The sequence below is a fragment of the Corticium candelabrum genome, chromosome 14, assembly GCF_963422355.1.
Source record: "Corticium candelabrum chromosome 14, ooCorCand1.1, whole genome shotgun sequence".
NCBI lineage: Eukaryota > Metazoa > Porifera > Homoscleromorpha > Homosclerophorida > Plakinidae > Corticium > Corticium candelabrum.
Window position 1 is genome coordinate 7,698,350 of NC_085098.1, and position 17,500 is coordinate 7,715,849.

The 17,500-nt window shown below is 41.0% G+C and overlaps 5 protein-coding genes across 6 annotated transcripts in view; 2 read left to right on the forward strand and 3 right to left on the reverse strand.

Moving 5' to 3' along the window:
• The window catches only part of LOC134189644 (P protein-like), a 10,500-nt gene extending 9,781 nt beyond the window's left edge, over positions 1-719 (reverse strand). The window contains exons 1-2 of the mRNA XM_062657988.1: positions 412-719; positions 291-345 (exon numbers count right to left, since the gene is read on the reverse strand). Coding sequence (XP_062513972.1) covers positions 291-345; positions 412-653 — 297 coding nt within the window. The 5' untranslated portion in view covers positions 654-719. The remainder of the gene's footprint in view (positions 1-290; positions 346-411) is intronic.
• A 287-nt stretch (positions 720-1,006) lies between these two features.
• On the reverse strand, positions 1,007-7,127 carry LOC134190071 (protein ABHD18-like). Its single transcript, XM_062658488.1, has 12 exons — positions 7,017-7,127; positions 6,870-6,957; positions 6,709-6,809; positions 5,104-5,182; positions 4,951-5,035; positions 3,866-3,893; positions 3,664-3,802; positions 3,506-3,595; positions 2,837-2,917; positions 2,487-2,775; positions 1,182-1,248; positions 1,007-1,114 (listed from the first exon to the last, which is right to left on the reverse strand). The coding sequence occupies exons 1-12, from the start codon at positions 7,100-7,102 to the stop codon at positions 1,069-1,071; spliced, it is 1,179 nt and encodes a 392-aa protein (XP_062514472.1). The 5' UTR covers positions 7,103-7,127; the 3' UTR covers positions 1,007-1,068.
• A 423-nt stretch (positions 7,128-7,550) lies between these two features.
• Positions 7,551-15,351, forward strand: LOC134189484 (protein arginine N-methyltransferase 9-like). 2 transcript variants are annotated; one of them, XM_062657766.1, is made up of 11 exons: positions 7,551-8,098; positions 8,539-8,703; positions 9,175-9,363; positions 9,707-9,804; positions 9,867-9,988; positions 10,044-10,539; positions 11,339-11,458; positions 11,512-11,602; positions 11,662-11,818; positions 13,727-13,942; positions 15,223-15,351. In XM_062657766.1, exons 1-11 carry the CDS (start codon positions 7,800-7,802, stop codon positions 15,349-15,351), a joined length of 2,082 nt encoding a protein of 693 aa, XP_062513750.1. In that variant the 5' UTR covers positions 7,551-7,799. The 2 variants fall into 2 exon arrangements, with proteins under 2 accessions (XP_062513750.1, XP_062513751.1); XM_062657767.1 differs by having other exon boundaries at positions 11,521-11,602.
• On the forward strand, positions 11,879-13,731 carry LOC134189486 (uncharacterized). Its single transcript, XM_062657770.1, has 2 exons — positions 11,879-13,158; positions 13,216-13,731. The coding sequence occupies exons 1-2, from the start codon at positions 12,187-12,189 to the stop codon at positions 13,309-13,311; spliced, it is 1,068 nt and encodes a 355-aa protein (XP_062513754.1). The 5' UTR covers positions 11,879-12,186; the 3' UTR covers positions 13,312-13,731.
• A 42-nt stretch (positions 15,352-15,393) lies between the features above and the next one.
• Positions 15,394-17,500, reverse strand: part of LOC134189485 (translation factor GUF1 homolog, mitochondrial-like) — a 10,572-nt gene continuing 8,465 nt past the window's right edge. The window contains exons 15-20 of the mRNA XM_062657768.1: positions 16,554-16,687; positions 16,431-16,476; positions 16,083-16,198; positions 15,847-15,906; positions 15,590-15,626; positions 15,394-15,530 (exon numbers count right to left, since the gene is read on the reverse strand). Coding sequence (XP_062513752.1) covers positions 15,405-15,530; positions 15,590-15,626; positions 15,847-15,906; positions 16,083-16,198; positions 16,431-16,476; positions 16,554-16,687 — 519 coding nt within the window. The 3' untranslated portion in view covers positions 15,394-15,404. The remainder of the gene's footprint in view (positions 15,531-15,589; positions 15,627-15,846; positions 15,907-16,082; positions 16,199-16,430; positions 16,477-16,553; positions 16,688-17,500) is intronic.

Below are 17,500 nucleotides of genomic sequence, written 5' to 3' on the forward strand. Positions count from 1 at the left end.
ATAAATTAAACAAATAATACATAAATAAATAGAATAAATAAAAAATAATAAATACATAAATAAAATAAAATAAATAAATAAATAAAATCAATAAATATAATAAATAATAAATAAATAAATAAAATAAAATAAATAAATAAATAAATAAAATAAATAAATAAAACAAAATATATAAATATAATAAATAAATAAATAAATAATAAATAAATAGTAAATAAACAAACAAACAAAAATAAACAAATAAATACTTAATAAAATTAAAAATAAATCAATAAAAATTCATAACTCACAGCGCTAAACACGACAATTAAAAAGAGCCCACCAACTCTCACATAATGCCAAATCCTGCAACACAAACATTCGAGATCAACAGCAACAATGTCCATGCACCACGTGACGTCACATCCTGACTGTTGTTTGCGACTCCGTCGTTTCTTCTCTTCCTGCTTCTCCAACGGCTTCCTGCTCGTCAGCACGACAAGTGGCGTTGTCTCGGTTGGAGGCAAGTCGCTGCTGTTGCTTTCCGAAATCTCATCATGATCAGGTTGCAAGCTCAAGTGGCTGCCTGAAATGCTTGCAACTGGTGAGCGGCTCGGTTGCAGCTCTACTACTGACATATCCAAGTGTAAAGCATCAGGATTTGCACCGTCCATGAGCAACGACGGTTGCAGTCCGCCTTATCAACAATTTCGTAGTCACTAATTTGGTCCTTTGTCACATGCAAGAGGTCACGTGCAACAATGGTCACGTGTCGCAACAATCACGTGCTTAAGTCTGTTCAATCACGTGACTCAGGTGAATCATGATTTAATGACATATACCCAAGTGGTAAGCATCCGGATTTGCACTGCCATGAGCATCGACGGGTGCAGCCAATTATTTATTTGATCCTTTGTCACCTGCCGAGATCACGTGCTAGAATAGTCACGTGCTACAATGGTCACGTGGTACAAATGATCACGTGCACTAACTAGTCCGTTCTATCACGTGACTCGTGTGCACATGATAAGCATGAAGGTCATTGTTACATTTCAGCGTTACAAACATAAACTGATAGCAAAAATATTGTCAAACACGCAAAGCTAAACGATCGAATGCATCTGATATGGCAGTCCTAAAATCGAACAATCGTGGCATCTTATTGACCAATCAGGAAAGAGGATGATGATGGTGATGTGTACCTGAATGTTTGTTGGCGAAATAAGTATCCAGTCACGTGACCACCGGGTGTGTATCTTACCTCACAGTCTAAACAAAGCAAGAAATCACAACGATTGACTATCTAAAGCAAATGAATAGAGATGAGAAACAAAAAAAATAATCAAACTCAACAATGATAGATGGACAAACAGACAAACACACAAACAGATAGATAGACAAACACAGACATACAGACAAACACACAAACATACAGACAAACACACAAACAGACAGATACACAAACACACAGACAGACAAATAGACAAACACACAAACAAACAGATAGACAAACACATAAACCCACAGACAAACACACAGACACACAAGTAGACAAACACACAAACAGACAAGTAGACAAACACACAAAGAGACAAACACACAAACAGACAAGTAGACAAACACACAAACAGACATATACACAAACACACAAACAGACAGACAAACACACAAACAGACAGATACACAAACACATAAACAGACAGACAAACACACAGACAGACAAGTAGACAAACACACAAACAGACAAGTAGACAAACACACAAACAGAGAGACAAACACACACACAGACAAGTAAACAAATACACAAACAGACAGACAAACACACAGACAGACAAGTAGACAAGCACTCAAACAAGTAGACAAACACACAAACAGACAGACAAACACACAGACAGACAAGTAGACAAGCACACAAACAAGTAGACAAACACACAAACAGGCAGATAGACAAACACATAAACAGACAGACAAACACACAAACAGACAAGTAGACAAACACACAGACAGACAAGTAGACAAACACACAAACAGACAGACAAACACACAAACAGACAGGCAAACACACACACAGACACACAGGCAAACACACACACAGACACACAGGCAAACACACACACAGACACACAGACACACACACACACACACACACACACACACACACACACACACACACACACACACACACACACACACACACACACACACACACACACACACACACACACAGATAAACACACAGACAGACAAGTAGACAAACACAAACAGACAGGCAGACAAACACACAGACAGACAGATAGACAACACACAAACAGACAGACAGACACACAAACAGACAAACACACAAACAGACAGACAGACCGGCAGCACACCACACACTGCATGTACTGTATACTAAACAATACTGAAACCTCCCAACAGAAAGACAACACAAACATGGAACACAAAAACTCGAGACACTTCAATACAACAACTGAGCAATTAACTCTCAACATAACTACCTCACTTACCAGGCCAAATATCTGTCAATGGAGTCACGTGATCTCTAGGTATATATCTGTCCTCCTTTGCCACAACGCAAATAACAGAAGAACCCGGATGTGGGCGTGGAAAATTAGACAAATGAGTGTACGTGTCCATGACGTTCTGCATGGTAGAGAGAGCGAGTGGCGGGACTCTCCATCTGTGCTTTATCTTTCTATCGTGAGAAATCATTGCAGGAAGAGATCGAGAATCATGCTTGTTCACTGCACTTTCTATGAGACGATCCGGGTTGTTGTGAATGCTGTGCTTACAAAGCTGTGTGATGCGTCAGATAAGCAAGTAAAGAAAGTCTAGATGTGTTACATTGGACTGTCACCTGCTTCATCAGTGAGCCGTCCTCAAAGACGTGAAGCTGCTCTTGAAGTACGGGCCATGCACAAGCATCACGAAAGACACCCTGCAACAATAAGGAGATTGCAGTCTGTAGTACTGGCGAACATCAATAGCTTTGATGTCAGTCTGTCTATCTGTCTGTTGGTTTGTCTGTTTGTCCATCTGTCTATCTGTCTGTCAACCTGTCTGTCTGTTTGTGTGTCTGTCCATCTGTCTGTCTGTCTGTCACTCTGTTCATCTGTCTGTCTATCTGTGTCTGTCACTCTGTCTGTCTGTCTGTGTGTCTGTCCATCTGTGTCTGCCACTCTGTCTGTCTGTGTGTCTGTCCATCTGTCTGTCTGTCTGTGTGTCTGTCCATCTGTATGTCTGTCTGCCAACCTGTTTGTCTGTTCATCTGTCTGTCTATGTGTCTGTCTAGCTGTCTGTCCATCTGTCTGTCTGTCTGTCTGCCTGTGTCTGTCCATCTGTATGTCTGTCTGTCAACCTGTGTCTGTCCATCTGTCTGTCTGTGTGTCTGTCCATCTGTGTCTCTGTCACTCTGTCTGTCTGTCACTCTGTCTGTCTGTGTGTCTGTCCATCTGAATTTGTGTCTATCTGTCCATCTGTCTGTCTGTCTGTCTGTTCATCTGTGTATCTGTCTGTGACTACTGACCTCCGTAAACACACACGATGCCGTACTCCATGACAAACAAGGAACAACAGCTATTGCTTTCGGCCAAAAACACGACGCAACAGACGCCATCTAAACACACACACACACACAAATCAACAAATTCAATGCCATGCTCATTGACTGGCATTGAGGTCTACATGTCCACCCATCGATACGCCTGTGATTCCCAGCAATTCGAAGCCTTGCTGGTTACACCAGTTGAAAAGGACTGCTGACTCTGCAACCAATGCTGCACCCATGACGAAGATATCAGAGACATGATGAAGGCTGGAACGTCTAGAAAGAGAAGAAGTGTTGGTAAGGTGGTGTAGAGATGAACATTGGGTGTGTGTACTGTACAGTTGATTCTGTGGCTTGCGTGATCCATCTGAGTTTAGAGTTAACGAAGATAATCAGTTGAATCAACAAGAAGAGAGCAACATGTAGGCAAACAAATAAAAAGACAAACAGACAGACAAACAAATAAACAAATAAATAAATAAATAAATAAACAGACAAACAAACAGATAAATAAATAAACAAATAAATAAACAAATAAATAAACAAATAAACAAATAAACAGACAAACAAACAGATAAATAAACAAACAAATAAATAAACAAACAAACAAATAAATAAATAAATAAACAAATAAATAAATAAACAGACAAATAACAAATTAATAAACAGACAAACAAACAGATAAATAAATAAACAAATAAATAAACAAATAAACAAATAAACAAATAAACAGATAAATAAATAAACACATAAATAAACAAATAAATAAATAAATAAATAAACAGACAAAAAACACATAAATAAATAAATAAATAAACAAATAAATTAATTAATAAACAGACAAATAAATAAATAAATAAATAAACAGACAAACAAACAGATAAATAAATAAATAAACAAATAAATAAACAAATAAACAAACAAACAAACAGAAATAAAGAAACAGAAAATCAATAAATACACAGACACAAGAAAATAAACAAACAGAAACATGAAAACAACTGAAACTAACAAACAAACAAAAATTCATACAAACAGGCAGTCAAACAAACCAATAAACAAACACAAACTGATAAACAAAACACAAACAAACAAACTGATAAACAAACACAAACAAACAAACTGATAAACAAACACAAACAAACAAACTGATCAACAAAACAAACACAAACTGATAAACAAATACAAACAAACAAACTAATAAACAAACAAACAAACTGATACACAAAACACACACACGCACACACACACACAAAACACACACACACACACACACACACACACACACACACACACACACACACACACACACACACACACACAAGCAACTGATAATAAAATATACAAACAAAAAAACAAAAAACTGACACAACAAAGACACAACTGAACAAACATACAACACAAGCACAACAACTGGCAGCTACAGTAAGGGTTCTCCAGTAAAATAGAGGCAATTCCCTTCTCTCTGGCTAGAGGTTTAGCCATCAAATTCCTTCTTCTCCAAAAATACTAGAAGACAACAATACAACCGTAGGTTCATCTTCTAATACAATTATCTCAACTCTGCAACATCAAACATGATCTCCAGTGCCAGCAAGATGCAGACAGATTGAGCGACGATTCGACTTCCACGACTTTGGAAGGACAACCTGAAATCTATTGCAAAAATGTGTAAAATAGAATGTCGCTAAAGTAGTTTAAAAATTGGGGTACACATGTACAGTTAAACCTTCCTAATCCAAATTGGCACCATGCCTTGCATACCCAGATCCTATTGGGTGGGTTGCAGTTTATCTAGTCTCCAGCAAATGCGCATACCGGTATCTGACAATTTTAAATCCTAACTGTCACACTATTTAGAAGTACATGTAGTCGTTGCAGCAGTGTCTTTTGCCACAAACATGACACATGTATCTAAACATATGTAAATGCGCTAGCGGTCTGGTGTCCAAGGCAAGGTCTGGACCTCCAAGGCTACGCGTTTTGGCATTTTCGTAATCCGAACTTCACTACTCTAACCAGGGCTTGGCATGACGCGGCTGTACGGATTATCGAGGTTTGACTCACTGTATATAATATTGTTAGTGATTATGTATATAACGTTTGAGTAATTTCTATGTGTCATATTTGTATGTGTAATTCAAAGTTATATAACACAGCAGAGTCAATACAAAACACCACCAAGTTTGGCAACCCAGGCAGTGCCCCCTTACACACACATAATCCTCAAAGACTTATCATCTACTATAGAACTCGTGGATTCGTTCTGTAGTCTTCACTGTGTTTTGCAGCCATATAGTTGGCAAGTGTGTGTAATAAAGTTAGTGAGCAAACAATACTACTAGTCTCAAAGGACGTTTCCATAAAAACTATAAACACCCCTTATTCCCGTGGGTTTTTACATCTCCTGGTGTATCCCTCTGTGTGCTTATATCCCCAGGTTGTTTATATCCCCTGTGTGTCTATATCTCCCCTGGGTGTCTATATCTCCCCTGGGTGTCTATATCTCCCCTGGGTGTCTATATCTCCCCTGGGTGTCTATATCTCCCCTGGTGTTTATATCTCCCCTGGTGTTTATATCTCCCCTGGGTGTTTATATCCCCTGGGTGTTTATAGCTCCCCTGGGTGTTATATCTCCCCTGAGTGTTTATATTTCCCTGGGTGTTTATATCTCCCCTGAGTGTTTATATCTCCCCTGAGTGTTTATATCTCCCCTGGGTGTTTATATCTCCCCTGGGTGTTTATATCTCCCCTGGGTGTTTATATCTCCCCTGGGTGTTTATATCCCCCTGGGTGCTAGATCTCCCCTGGGTGTTTATATCTTCCCTGGGTGTTTATATCCCCTGGTGTTTATATCCCTGGGTGCTAAATCTCCCCTGGGTGTTTATATCTTCCCTGGATGTTTATATCTTCCCTGGATGTTTATATCTCCCCTGGGTGTTTATATCTCCCCTGGGTGTTTATATCTCCCCTGGGTGTTTATATCTCCCCTGGGTGTTTACATTTCCCTGGGTGTTTACATTTCCCTGGGTGTCTAATCCCCTTGTGTGCTTATAATTTTGACTGACAGGAATACAAATAAACAAACAGATAAACAAACAGTTAGACACATTACCAACAAGTAAATAATAATTGATACTAATTGATATTAATCTATATACAAAATTCAGTCAACAATTTACTTTGCGTTTTCGCTTTCTTTTGGCAGTAAACCAGGTTCCCTCACAGCAAGCGGAGACACAAAATGCCCGTCCAATATTTCAATGTTCTCACCTTTGTGACTCTAATCATTAATATCAACCCAAAATTCCATATATTTCTAAAAACACGTCAAATCGCTTGCCTTATCTATTTTCACTTCATATTCCACATTAATGCGTTTCATAAAATCTGTCGAATGTCTCAGCGTGTCAGCTTGTACTCTCAATATCCTAGAATCTCAACAAAATCGCAAACGACGCGCGAAACGCGACGAATGAGCGCACTCTACCTTTCTAAAGTCTCTACACGACCCCATCCCTTGCTGAAAAACTTGACGGGAATAAACGTTCTGTAGACGCGATCAGCACCGACCATCTGATCATCTGACCGACAGGTTAAGGTAAATTCCCGGATGTGAAAATTCTTAGCAAAAAAATAATTTTAATTTTTAAACTTATCGTTACGTATGCGTTCAAATTGACAATTTGCTTGTATTTATGTTTATGATACGCTTATTTATTTGGTCTACTATAAACTAAGTTACTAGCAGCGTTTCCGGATGTCACGTGCACTCAATGTACTATAAATTCCCGGATGTCAAATGTAATTAGATTTAGACTTATTTTAATTATGCATGTTAGCAATCAGTTGCATTTATGTTTATAATTTATTTAATCTATAAAATTAGTAACAACTCTCTCGAATGTCACGTGCACATTCCCAGATGCGCAAATAGTAAATAATTTAATTTTTAACAATAAACAAAGCAATTAATAACAGCGTACCCGGATGTCACGTGCACTGAATGGATGTGGTTGTTTCTCGTAGTGAGTCTGCGTTTCAGTCTGATTGCGAGACAGACTCTCTAGCTCGCGATCTAGAACGTGCAAAACGCTTTCTTCTCGGCGGCGATTTTCGATCCTCATTTGCAACCTATTGCAACATTGTAGCTCGTCATGCTCACATCCGGCATTCCCTAGAGACCGAGTTTGTCTCCTCATATCAACAGCTTGCACGCCAACTGACAAGCCAGAATGAGACACATGCAGCCTTTCAGTTGTTCCAAGATGCAATGAGTGTGTATGCAGACTCGTGCCTGTTGCACAATGAGATGGGCAGCATGCTGTACAGGATGGGTCACTGTATTGAGGCATTGGGATACTTCAGGAATGCATTGGATATTGATGGCGATTTCTTGCGTGCGAGAGAGAATTCTGATGGTGTGTGCAATCTGTTGGTGGAGAGGTGGCATTTTCGTATGTTGAATGATGTGGAGAGAAATGAGGCATTTCGGTGTGCGATTGAGAGAGCTGTGAGGCAGTATGGCTGTTTGAATGTGCTTGATATTGGATGTGGAACGGGAATTTTGAGGTGAAGTTAAGGATGTTGGATTGGATGGGCTGATAAAGGAGACAGACTGCATACACATCATGAGACATATGGACAGACGGTTGGACAGACAGATGGACAGATGGATAGACAAACAGATGTATAAACGGACAAACACACAGAGGCAGACAAGCAGACAGATAGACGGACAGACAAACACAGACGGACAGACAGATAGACAGACAAAGAAACAAACAAATAGACAAACAGACAAACGGATGGATAAACATATGGGAGGACAGACAAATAGACAAACATACAGATAGACAGACAGACAGACAGATAGACAAACAGACAGACAGATAGACAGACACACAGACAGACAAACGGATAGATAAACATATGGGAGGACAGACAAACAGACAGACCATCATTATATAATAATAATATAATATAGTATATAATTCTTTTCCTGTTTGCAGTATGTTTGCTGTTAGAGCTGGAGCCGATCGAGTTTTTGCTTGCGACGTCTCGGAAACAATGTGTGGAATTGCATTACAAGCTTTACAAGCAAACAGTATGTCTGAGCAGGTCAAGCTCTACCACATGATGTCCTCAGACCTAAACGTTCCTGACCATCTGGAGAGGTCTGGAGGGGTGTCTTGTATAGTTCATTGCAATTGTGTGTTTGTAAATAATTAATTAAAACGATTTTTGAAATCGTGTGTTTGTATATAATTAATTAATTAAAACTATTGTTAGAAGTTGGTGTTGTCAAAATGTGGCATATTATTTAGTATGTAGTGGATTTGTTATAGCAGTGAACGAGAGAGGCAGACAGACAGGCAGGCAGTGTGTAAGACAGAGAGATAGGCATTAATACAAACAGATAGACAGGTGCACGATTGAATACAAAAGGTGTGCATGCATGCATGGGTGTGTGTGTGTGTGTGTGTGTGTGTGTGTGTGTGTGTGTGTGCGCGCACGTGTCTGTGTGTGTGTGTGTGTGTGTGTGTGTGTGTGTGTGTGTGTGCGTGTGCGTGTGTGTGTGCACGTGTGTGTGTGTGTGTGTGTGTGTGTGTGTACATGTTGGTGTGACTGTTGCTGTTATTGTGTAGGGTGTCACTTGTAGTTACTGAAACCGTAGATGCAGGTCTATTAGGAGAAGGCATTGTGCCAACAGTGAGACACGCATGGAAACATCTACTAGATCTACGACCATCACCAACTCAAAGCCGAGTGATTCCCAGTTCAGCTGTTGTCTATGGATGTCTCATTGAATGCGAACAAGTGAGAAGACAGAGCAGGTTAGAGATAGTTGATCCATAGCAGATAACTGCGACTCTCTAAGTCATGTGTGTGCATTTCTGTCTGTCTGTGTCTGTGTCTGTTTGTCTGTGTGTTTGTCTGTCTGTCTGTCTTTCTGTTTGTTTGTCTGTCTGCTTGTCTGTCTGTCTGTCTGTCTGTCTGTCTGTGTTTCTGTCTGTTTGTCTGTCTTTCTGTTTGTTTGTCTGTCTGTTTGTTTGTCTCTGTCTGTCTGTTTGTCTGTCTGTCTGTCTGTCTTTCTGTTTGTCTGTCTGTTTGTATGTACATGCATAAAACATGACATTTGTATTGTCATTCAATAGCCATTCACCTCTGTGTTTCCAGACTGTTTCGGAAGCAACTTGAAAACATATATTTCTCCCAGCAGCATCTGATCGGCAGCAACCACAGAGAATTCGCCAAAGATAAAAGTTATGAAACTGGTAGGCTTTACAACCAATTCGTTCAAAGTCCAATCAACATATAATTGGTAACATTAATGTAGAAGAAGCAACAGATGAGAAGGCAGAACCATACACAACAGAACGAATAAAGTACATCGAAAATGCACACAAGCAACTGTCCGAACCATTCAAATTATTCAGCATTGATTTCAACAACCCGGAAGTAAGTCACACCCAACAATTTAACGAAACTCTGTCTTACCTTTTGGCACATTTAGGTGCCATTGCCTGCACCAATGGTGTTGAATACTGCCATCACATCATCCGGTGTATTAGACTGTGTGTTGGTGTGGTTCGATCTCCAGTTGATCGACGACATCTACATCACGTCGTCTCCACACAGCGAGCGTGAGCTCTGCTGGGAACAGGCAGTCTATCCGGTCAACACAACAGCCGATGTATTGACGGTTAATAAGGGGGACATAATTGATATCAACATGTCTTGTACAGATACGTGTCTACACGTCGATGTTTGTCTGTCAAGCGTGTGCAGAGGTGTGAATGTTGATATCAATGATATTGAGTTGATCAGCAGGGGAGATATGGAGAAACTCAATGACATTGAGTATCAGCATACTTTGTGTGAAGCTGTCAAGTCTGTTGCTCTAGAGACGGCGGGTGCCGGTCGTTCAGCCTGTGCTGAGGGCAATTTGCCAAGAGTCATCGATTTGGATCGTGGAATACCCACCGCGGGCATCAACACTGCAAGCATTGGTAACAACACGAATTGTGGTTTGCTTGTGTTGCTGCCTAAGTGTGTATTGATTCACATGTCTTTGTCGAGACTTAAGTGTGTCTATGCATCTTTCCATATGTCGGTTAGTCTGGTTAGACGTTAGGTTCATTCCTCTATCGATGTCTGTCTATGTGTTTGTCTGTCTGTCTGTGTGTCTGTCTGTCTGTCTGTCTGTCTGTCAATACATATATTTCAAACATCAAACTATAATACATATCAGCAAAAGGCAATATTTGAAAGTAAAGTTCACAAGCTACATGAAATACACTAATGTGTACACATAGCAGCTAAAAAATTATGCTACTACCCAGCTTTCAGCCAACTAATCCGTCCGTCCGTCTGTCTGTCTGTCTGTCTGTCTGTCTAGATTTGTATTCAAAAAATCCTAGCATTTGTACAATTAGAATCTGTATGAGAATAAATTATCTGTCTGTCTGTCTATCTGTCTGTCTTTCTGTCTGTCTGTCTGTCTGTCTGTCTGTCTGTCTGTCTTTCTGTCCGTCTGTCTGTCTGTCTTCCTTTCTGTCTGTCAGTCTGCATGTCTGTGTCTTTCTGCCTGTCTGCCTGTCTGTCTGTCTGTCTGTCTGTCTGTCTGTCAATACATATATTTCTGTCTGTGTCTCTTTCTCTCTGTGTGTGTCTTTCTGTCCATATCTTGTCTGTCCTTCACCCAGCCATCTACCTACCTGTCCACATGTCTGCCTGTCCACCATCTACACACCCACACTACTACTATCCTACAGATACTCATACCTGTTTATCCCATCAAACCTGCAGGAATCTGTCACTCAGTCTTATGCTGTCCTAATGAAAGTACATTACCAGTCATCAAGAAACTAATACAAACAAACAATCTCACACACAGAGTAACGATCTCACAACTCACAGAATATCAAAGTCAGTATGTCACCACATCACACACAACACTCAGTCACGTGAAATGTGTTTAGCTTGTGTAGCAGGCGACATTGTCATCCTTGATGTGTTGGATCGTTCTGGCGTATTCCACGCTGACGTCCTCAGGGAAACAGCATTGCTAATGTGAGATGTGGTGATACGGACGTGTTAGTGTCGTGTCTGTTGTATCTCTCAAACTGTAGGAAATCTCAATGTTGTGACCGTTTCGTTGTTGTTCCTCAGAATGTTACAATCTGGGCTGTTTGTGTTTCGTCTCCTGAGCTTCGTGCTAACAGCCAGGTTTTGGGTTCGGTGCCGACGCTGGGGCTGGACATAGCACGGTTTATCAATGAATATCAGGTAGATGGATGAGGAGACGATAGATGATGGATGGGAGTAAGGACGGATGGACAAACAGATAGACAGACAGACAGACAGACAGACAGACAGACGGATATAGATAAACAGACAGACAAAAACACAGACAGATAGATATAGATAGACAGACAGACACACAGACAGACAGACAGACACACAGACAGACAAAGACAGACAGACAGACACACAGACAGACAAACAGACAGACAGATATAGATAGACAGGCAAACAGACAAACAGACAGACACAGAGACAGACAGACAAATCCTCCTCAAGATTTAAGTCACGCTGCGGTCATACATGACAGACAAACACGCACTGCCTTTACCAAACTACTGAACATTGATGAAATGACTGCTGAACCTTGGGCACAGGCAACTCTCCCTGTGAGGTACGGTGGTTTTGGAATGACCCCTGCGACCCATCTTTCACCAATAGCATTTGCCTCTGGTTGGGCTCATTCATTCCATGTGCTGCTGGATCGATTTCCAACCCTACAGCCTTTGGTAACCTCAGTAATCAATGAAACAACATCATCAATAGCACAAGAGAACAGCATTAGTCATCACCTACAGCAGTCCCTGTGTCCAGGTCAGGCCCTATCAGATCTCCTCTGCAACACCAAAGGGCTTCAGCACAATTTGACTGAAAAACAGACAAAACTCAAAGTTCAGGACATGATTGAAAGATCTGCGACCAAGGATGCAGCTCGTTTGAGATCTCTTCAAGGGAGGGGATCAGGAGCCTGGCTAGATGTCATTCCCAGCTCAAGAAAGCTTGCAATTTCCCCTGGATTGTTCCGCCTGGCAGCTTTATTGAGGTTGGGTATGCGTTTGCCATTGCCTCTGTCAGCAACCTTATGTGATTGCGGCACAGCCTTAGATCCTGAAGGATATCATCTGATTACTTGTAAGACAGGTGGGGGACCAGTTTGGTCTCATAATTCAATAGTCTCCGCTTGGTCCGAGTGTTTGAAACGCGTGTCTCTTCCCCATACCGTTGAGCCAAGAGACTGTTACAGCAGCTCTCAGTCCAGACCCGATATTGCCGTTTATAATGCAACCGACTTTAACGTTGAGCTCGACATTTCCTTAGCCCACCCATGGAGCACCGACATAATTTCAGTCGCAGCTACAACTGATGGATCTGCTGCTTCAAAAAGGGAGGGAAAGAAGAGAGAGAAGTACAGCAGAGAGACTCACACTAGTGGGGGTTCTCCATGCCTAATTCCACTGGTGTTTGAGCATTATGGCCGCTGGGGAAATGCAGGAGAAAAGTTTCTCCATCAAATCTCTCTGCGATCACGAGATGATGACGGCAAGGTGAACTCCAGCGAGTTCAAGACTTATTGGAGACGATTAATGTCCATTACTTTACAGCGGTGTAACAGTATGGTTTTGGCGAAGAAGATTGACAGAATAGTGTGTAGAAATGACTCCGTAGCTGGTTTTTACAGTTACCAGAGTGTACGTTAAGCTTTCATTTCATGACCCTTTGGGTCATTTTTCTTGGACTCATAGATAGTGATTTAGCGTTGACTGTAATAGCGTTGATGTTTACCAATAGATGTTTTTGACAGACAAACAGACAAAGACTGACAGACAGACAGACAAACAGACAGATAGATAGACAGACAGATATAGATAGACAGACAAACAGACACACAGACAAACATACAAACAGACAGACACACAGACAGATACACAAACAGGTACAGACAGACAGACAGACACGAACAGACACACAGACAGATAGACAGATAGACAGCACACAGACAGACAAACAAACAAACAGACAACAGACAGATGGAGATATGAAAGGCGAAAGTACAGGCACATAAACAGAGAAAAGCAATCTAAATTAGCACTTAAGCATGACCTTACGTTTTAGGTTACAACTCAAGTCAACCTAAACTTGAAGACAATTCAGCACACAACCATCACTCAGCCTCTTCCGTTTGCAACAGTCAACTTTTGTACGTGTGATCCAATCAGAACAACCAAATGCACGACAGTTAAAGTGACTGGCCACATCACAGCAGTAGCTTTCTGGTTCAAAGTCAATCTCACATTGAACCACACAATTACAACATACACACCTCACAAGGTAACGAATGTGTGTGTGTGTGTGCGCGCACGTGCGTGCGTTTGTGTGTGTACATGTGTGTACATGTGTGTGTGTGTGTGTGTGTGTGTGTGTGTGTGTGTGTGTGTGTTTGTCCATCTGTGTGTCCATTTGTGTGGCCATCTGTGTGTTTGTGTGTGTCCATATGTGTGTTTGTGTGTGTGTTCATCTGTGAATTTGTGTGTGTGTGTGTGTGTGTGTGTGTGTGTGTGTGTGTGTGTGTGTGTGTCCATCTGTGTGTTTATGTGTGTCCATATGTGTCCATTTGTGTGTGTCCGACTGTGTGTTTGTGTGTGTCCGACTGTGTGTTTGTGTGTGTGTCCATCTGTGTGTTTGTGTGTGTCCAGATGTGTCCATTTGTGTGTGTCCAGATGTGTCCATTTGTGTGTCCCCGACTGTGTGTTTGTGTGTGTCTCCATCTGTGTGTTTGTGTGTGAGTGTCAATATGTGTATGTTTGTGTGTGTGTGTGTGTGTGTGTGTGTGTGTGTGTGTGTGTGTGTGTGTGTGTGTGTGTTTGTGTGTCAATGTGTGTGTGTGTGTGTGTGTGTGTGTGTGTGTGTGTCTGTGTGAGTGTGTGTGTGTGTGTGTGTGTGTGTGTGTGTGTGTGTCTGTGTGTGTGTGTGTGTGTGTGTGTGTCTGTGTGTGTCTGTGTGTGTGTGTGTGTGTGTGTGTGTGTGTGTGTGTGTGTGTGTGTGTGTGTGTGTGTGTGATCTGTGTGTGTGTGTGTGTGTGTGTGTGTGTGTGTGTGTGTGTGTGTGTGTGTGTGTGTGTGATCTGTGTGTGTACACCTGTGTGTTTGTGTGTGTCCATATGTGTCTGTGTGTCCAACTGTGTGTGTGTGTGTGTGTGTGTGTGTGTGTGTGTGTGTGTGTGTGTGTGTGTGTGTCCATCTGTGTGTTTAGTGTGTGTGTTCATCTGTGCGTTTCTGTGTGAGTGTCAATATATGTTTGTGTTTGTGTTTGTGTGTGTGTGTGTGTGTGTGTGTGTGTGTGTGTGTGTTTGTGTCTCTGTGTGTGTCTGTGTGTGTGTGTGTGTGTGTGTGTGTGTGTGTGTGTGTGTGTGTGTGTGTGTCTGTGTCTGTGTCTGTGTGTCTGTGTCTGTGTGTCTGTGTGTGTGTCTGTGTGTGTGTGTATCCATCTGTGTGTCTGTGTTTGTGTCCACCTGTGTGTGTGTGTGTGTGTGTGTGTGTGTGTGTGTGTGTGTGTGTGTCCACGTTTCTCCAACCAACGTATGTAACTTCCTTTACATTATTGGCTGCTAGACAAGCCACTGGAGACAAGCAGCTGTTCTTCTACCATTTGATGTTGAAGTAACCAAAGGTCAGCTAATTAATATTTCTTTCTTGCTACGAGACAGCTGCATTGATTTCAATGTTGAGCAAGTGGAATAGTCACGTGATGATTTAGATAATTTCCTGTAACTTTAATGTATCGTAGCATGTTGTTACCGTCTAATAACTGACAAGAAAGCTTCTTTTGGAAGTTCAATGTTTCCTATTTGTTTCATCTTCCGCTTTCCCTCTTTCTGTCGTTTCAACAGTTTCATCTTCCGAGTCACATCGCCACCATACTATGCAGCACACGAGTGTGTATTGAAACTGTAGAGATTGGGAAGAATTGGAAGCTTACTAGTTTGGCAGTGACGTCTTTTCGTAAAGCCTTGACACTACAGTACAGTAGAATGATAACTTGGACAGACAAGTAGACAGACATACTGTAGTCTGACATACATAAGTGTGTACATATGTACATACATGATACACACACACACACACACACACACACACACACACACACACACACACACACACACACACACACACACACACACACACACACACACACACACACAACATTGATTTACATTAGTTATCCTATTGCCTTACGTTTCTCTAGCTACAACTTTACCACGAACACTCGCTTGTATCGCCACTTCATACAGTTGCCTACAGCAATCAAGACTTGTCAACCAGAAAGACAGCAGACTGTGGTCATCACACACACACACACACACACACACACACACACACACACACACACACACACACACACACACACACACACACACACACACACACACACACACACACACACACACACACACACACACACACACACACACCTTGGTATAACATCTCTTAGTTTCATACAAAGTTGTTTGCCAATGGTGTTAGTTTGATCTTGATGAACAATACAAGCCAGTGCATCAACTGCTCGACCATTCAACAAAACATCAATCTAAAATCAGGCAACAGTGAGTAACAAAACAGCGTCTAACTAAACATTATGAATCACAGATAAATGCGTTTCAGTGAGTACTAAGTCTTGTTACCTTTCTGTCTGTCTGTCTGTCTGTCTGTCTGTCTGTCTGTCTGTCCGTCTGTCTATATGTCTGTCTGTCTGTATCTCTACTACTGTCCTATATGTTTCGTCCCCTACAGCAACAGGCCAAACGAAATTGCATTAACACCTTTGCAAGGTCTGCACATTGATATCCACAATCTTCATAGTCAAAACTGCAACACAACAAGTGACCAAGTTCATGAACATATCACGTGACTGTTATCATTTGGTCACGTGACAATTCAATTACCTTGCATATCCTGATGACAGCGACTTCAGTTGGTCAAAAAAATCAATGACGATTTCACTGAGAGGAAGAATATATTTCAACATGACACGACTCTCATCAATATAGATTACAGACTGCTGTTGTCCACGACGAGTCTGAACATGAACGTGATGTGGTCAAATGATGATAATTAGATCACGTGACTTAGTTGAAGAAGGTTTGTTTAGGTAGTTGATATCAAGAGGGAAGACAGACAGACACAGACAGACAAACATGAAACTGATGGATACACAAGCAAGCACACAGATGGACAGACAGACGGACGGACGGATGGACAGACAGACGGCATGCAGATAGACGGATGGACAAATAGATAGACCTGCATCAAACTGATAGATACATAGACAGACAAACAAGACAACACACAGACAAACAACACAAACAACACGAACAAAACAGATAAACCAGTATATGAACAAACACACAAGACAAACAGAAAGACCAATTCATGTGTGGATAAACTAACAAACATACAAATGGATAGATTAACAAACATACAAATGGACAGACTACCAAACATACAAATGGACAGATTAACAAACACACAAATGGACAGATTAACAAACATACAAATGGACAGACTAACAAATGTACAAATGGACAAACAAATAAACATACAAATGGACAAACTAACAAACATACAAATAGACAAACTAATGAACATACAAATGGACAAACTAATAAACATACAAATGGACAGACTAACAAACCTACAAATGGACAGACTACCAAACATACAAATGGACAGACTAACAAACCTACAAATGGACCGACTAACAAACCTACAAATGGACAGATTAACAAACATACAAATGGACAGACTAACAAACGTACAAATAGACAGACTAATAAACAACAAATGGACAAACTAACAAACATACAAATAGACAAACTAACAAACATACAAA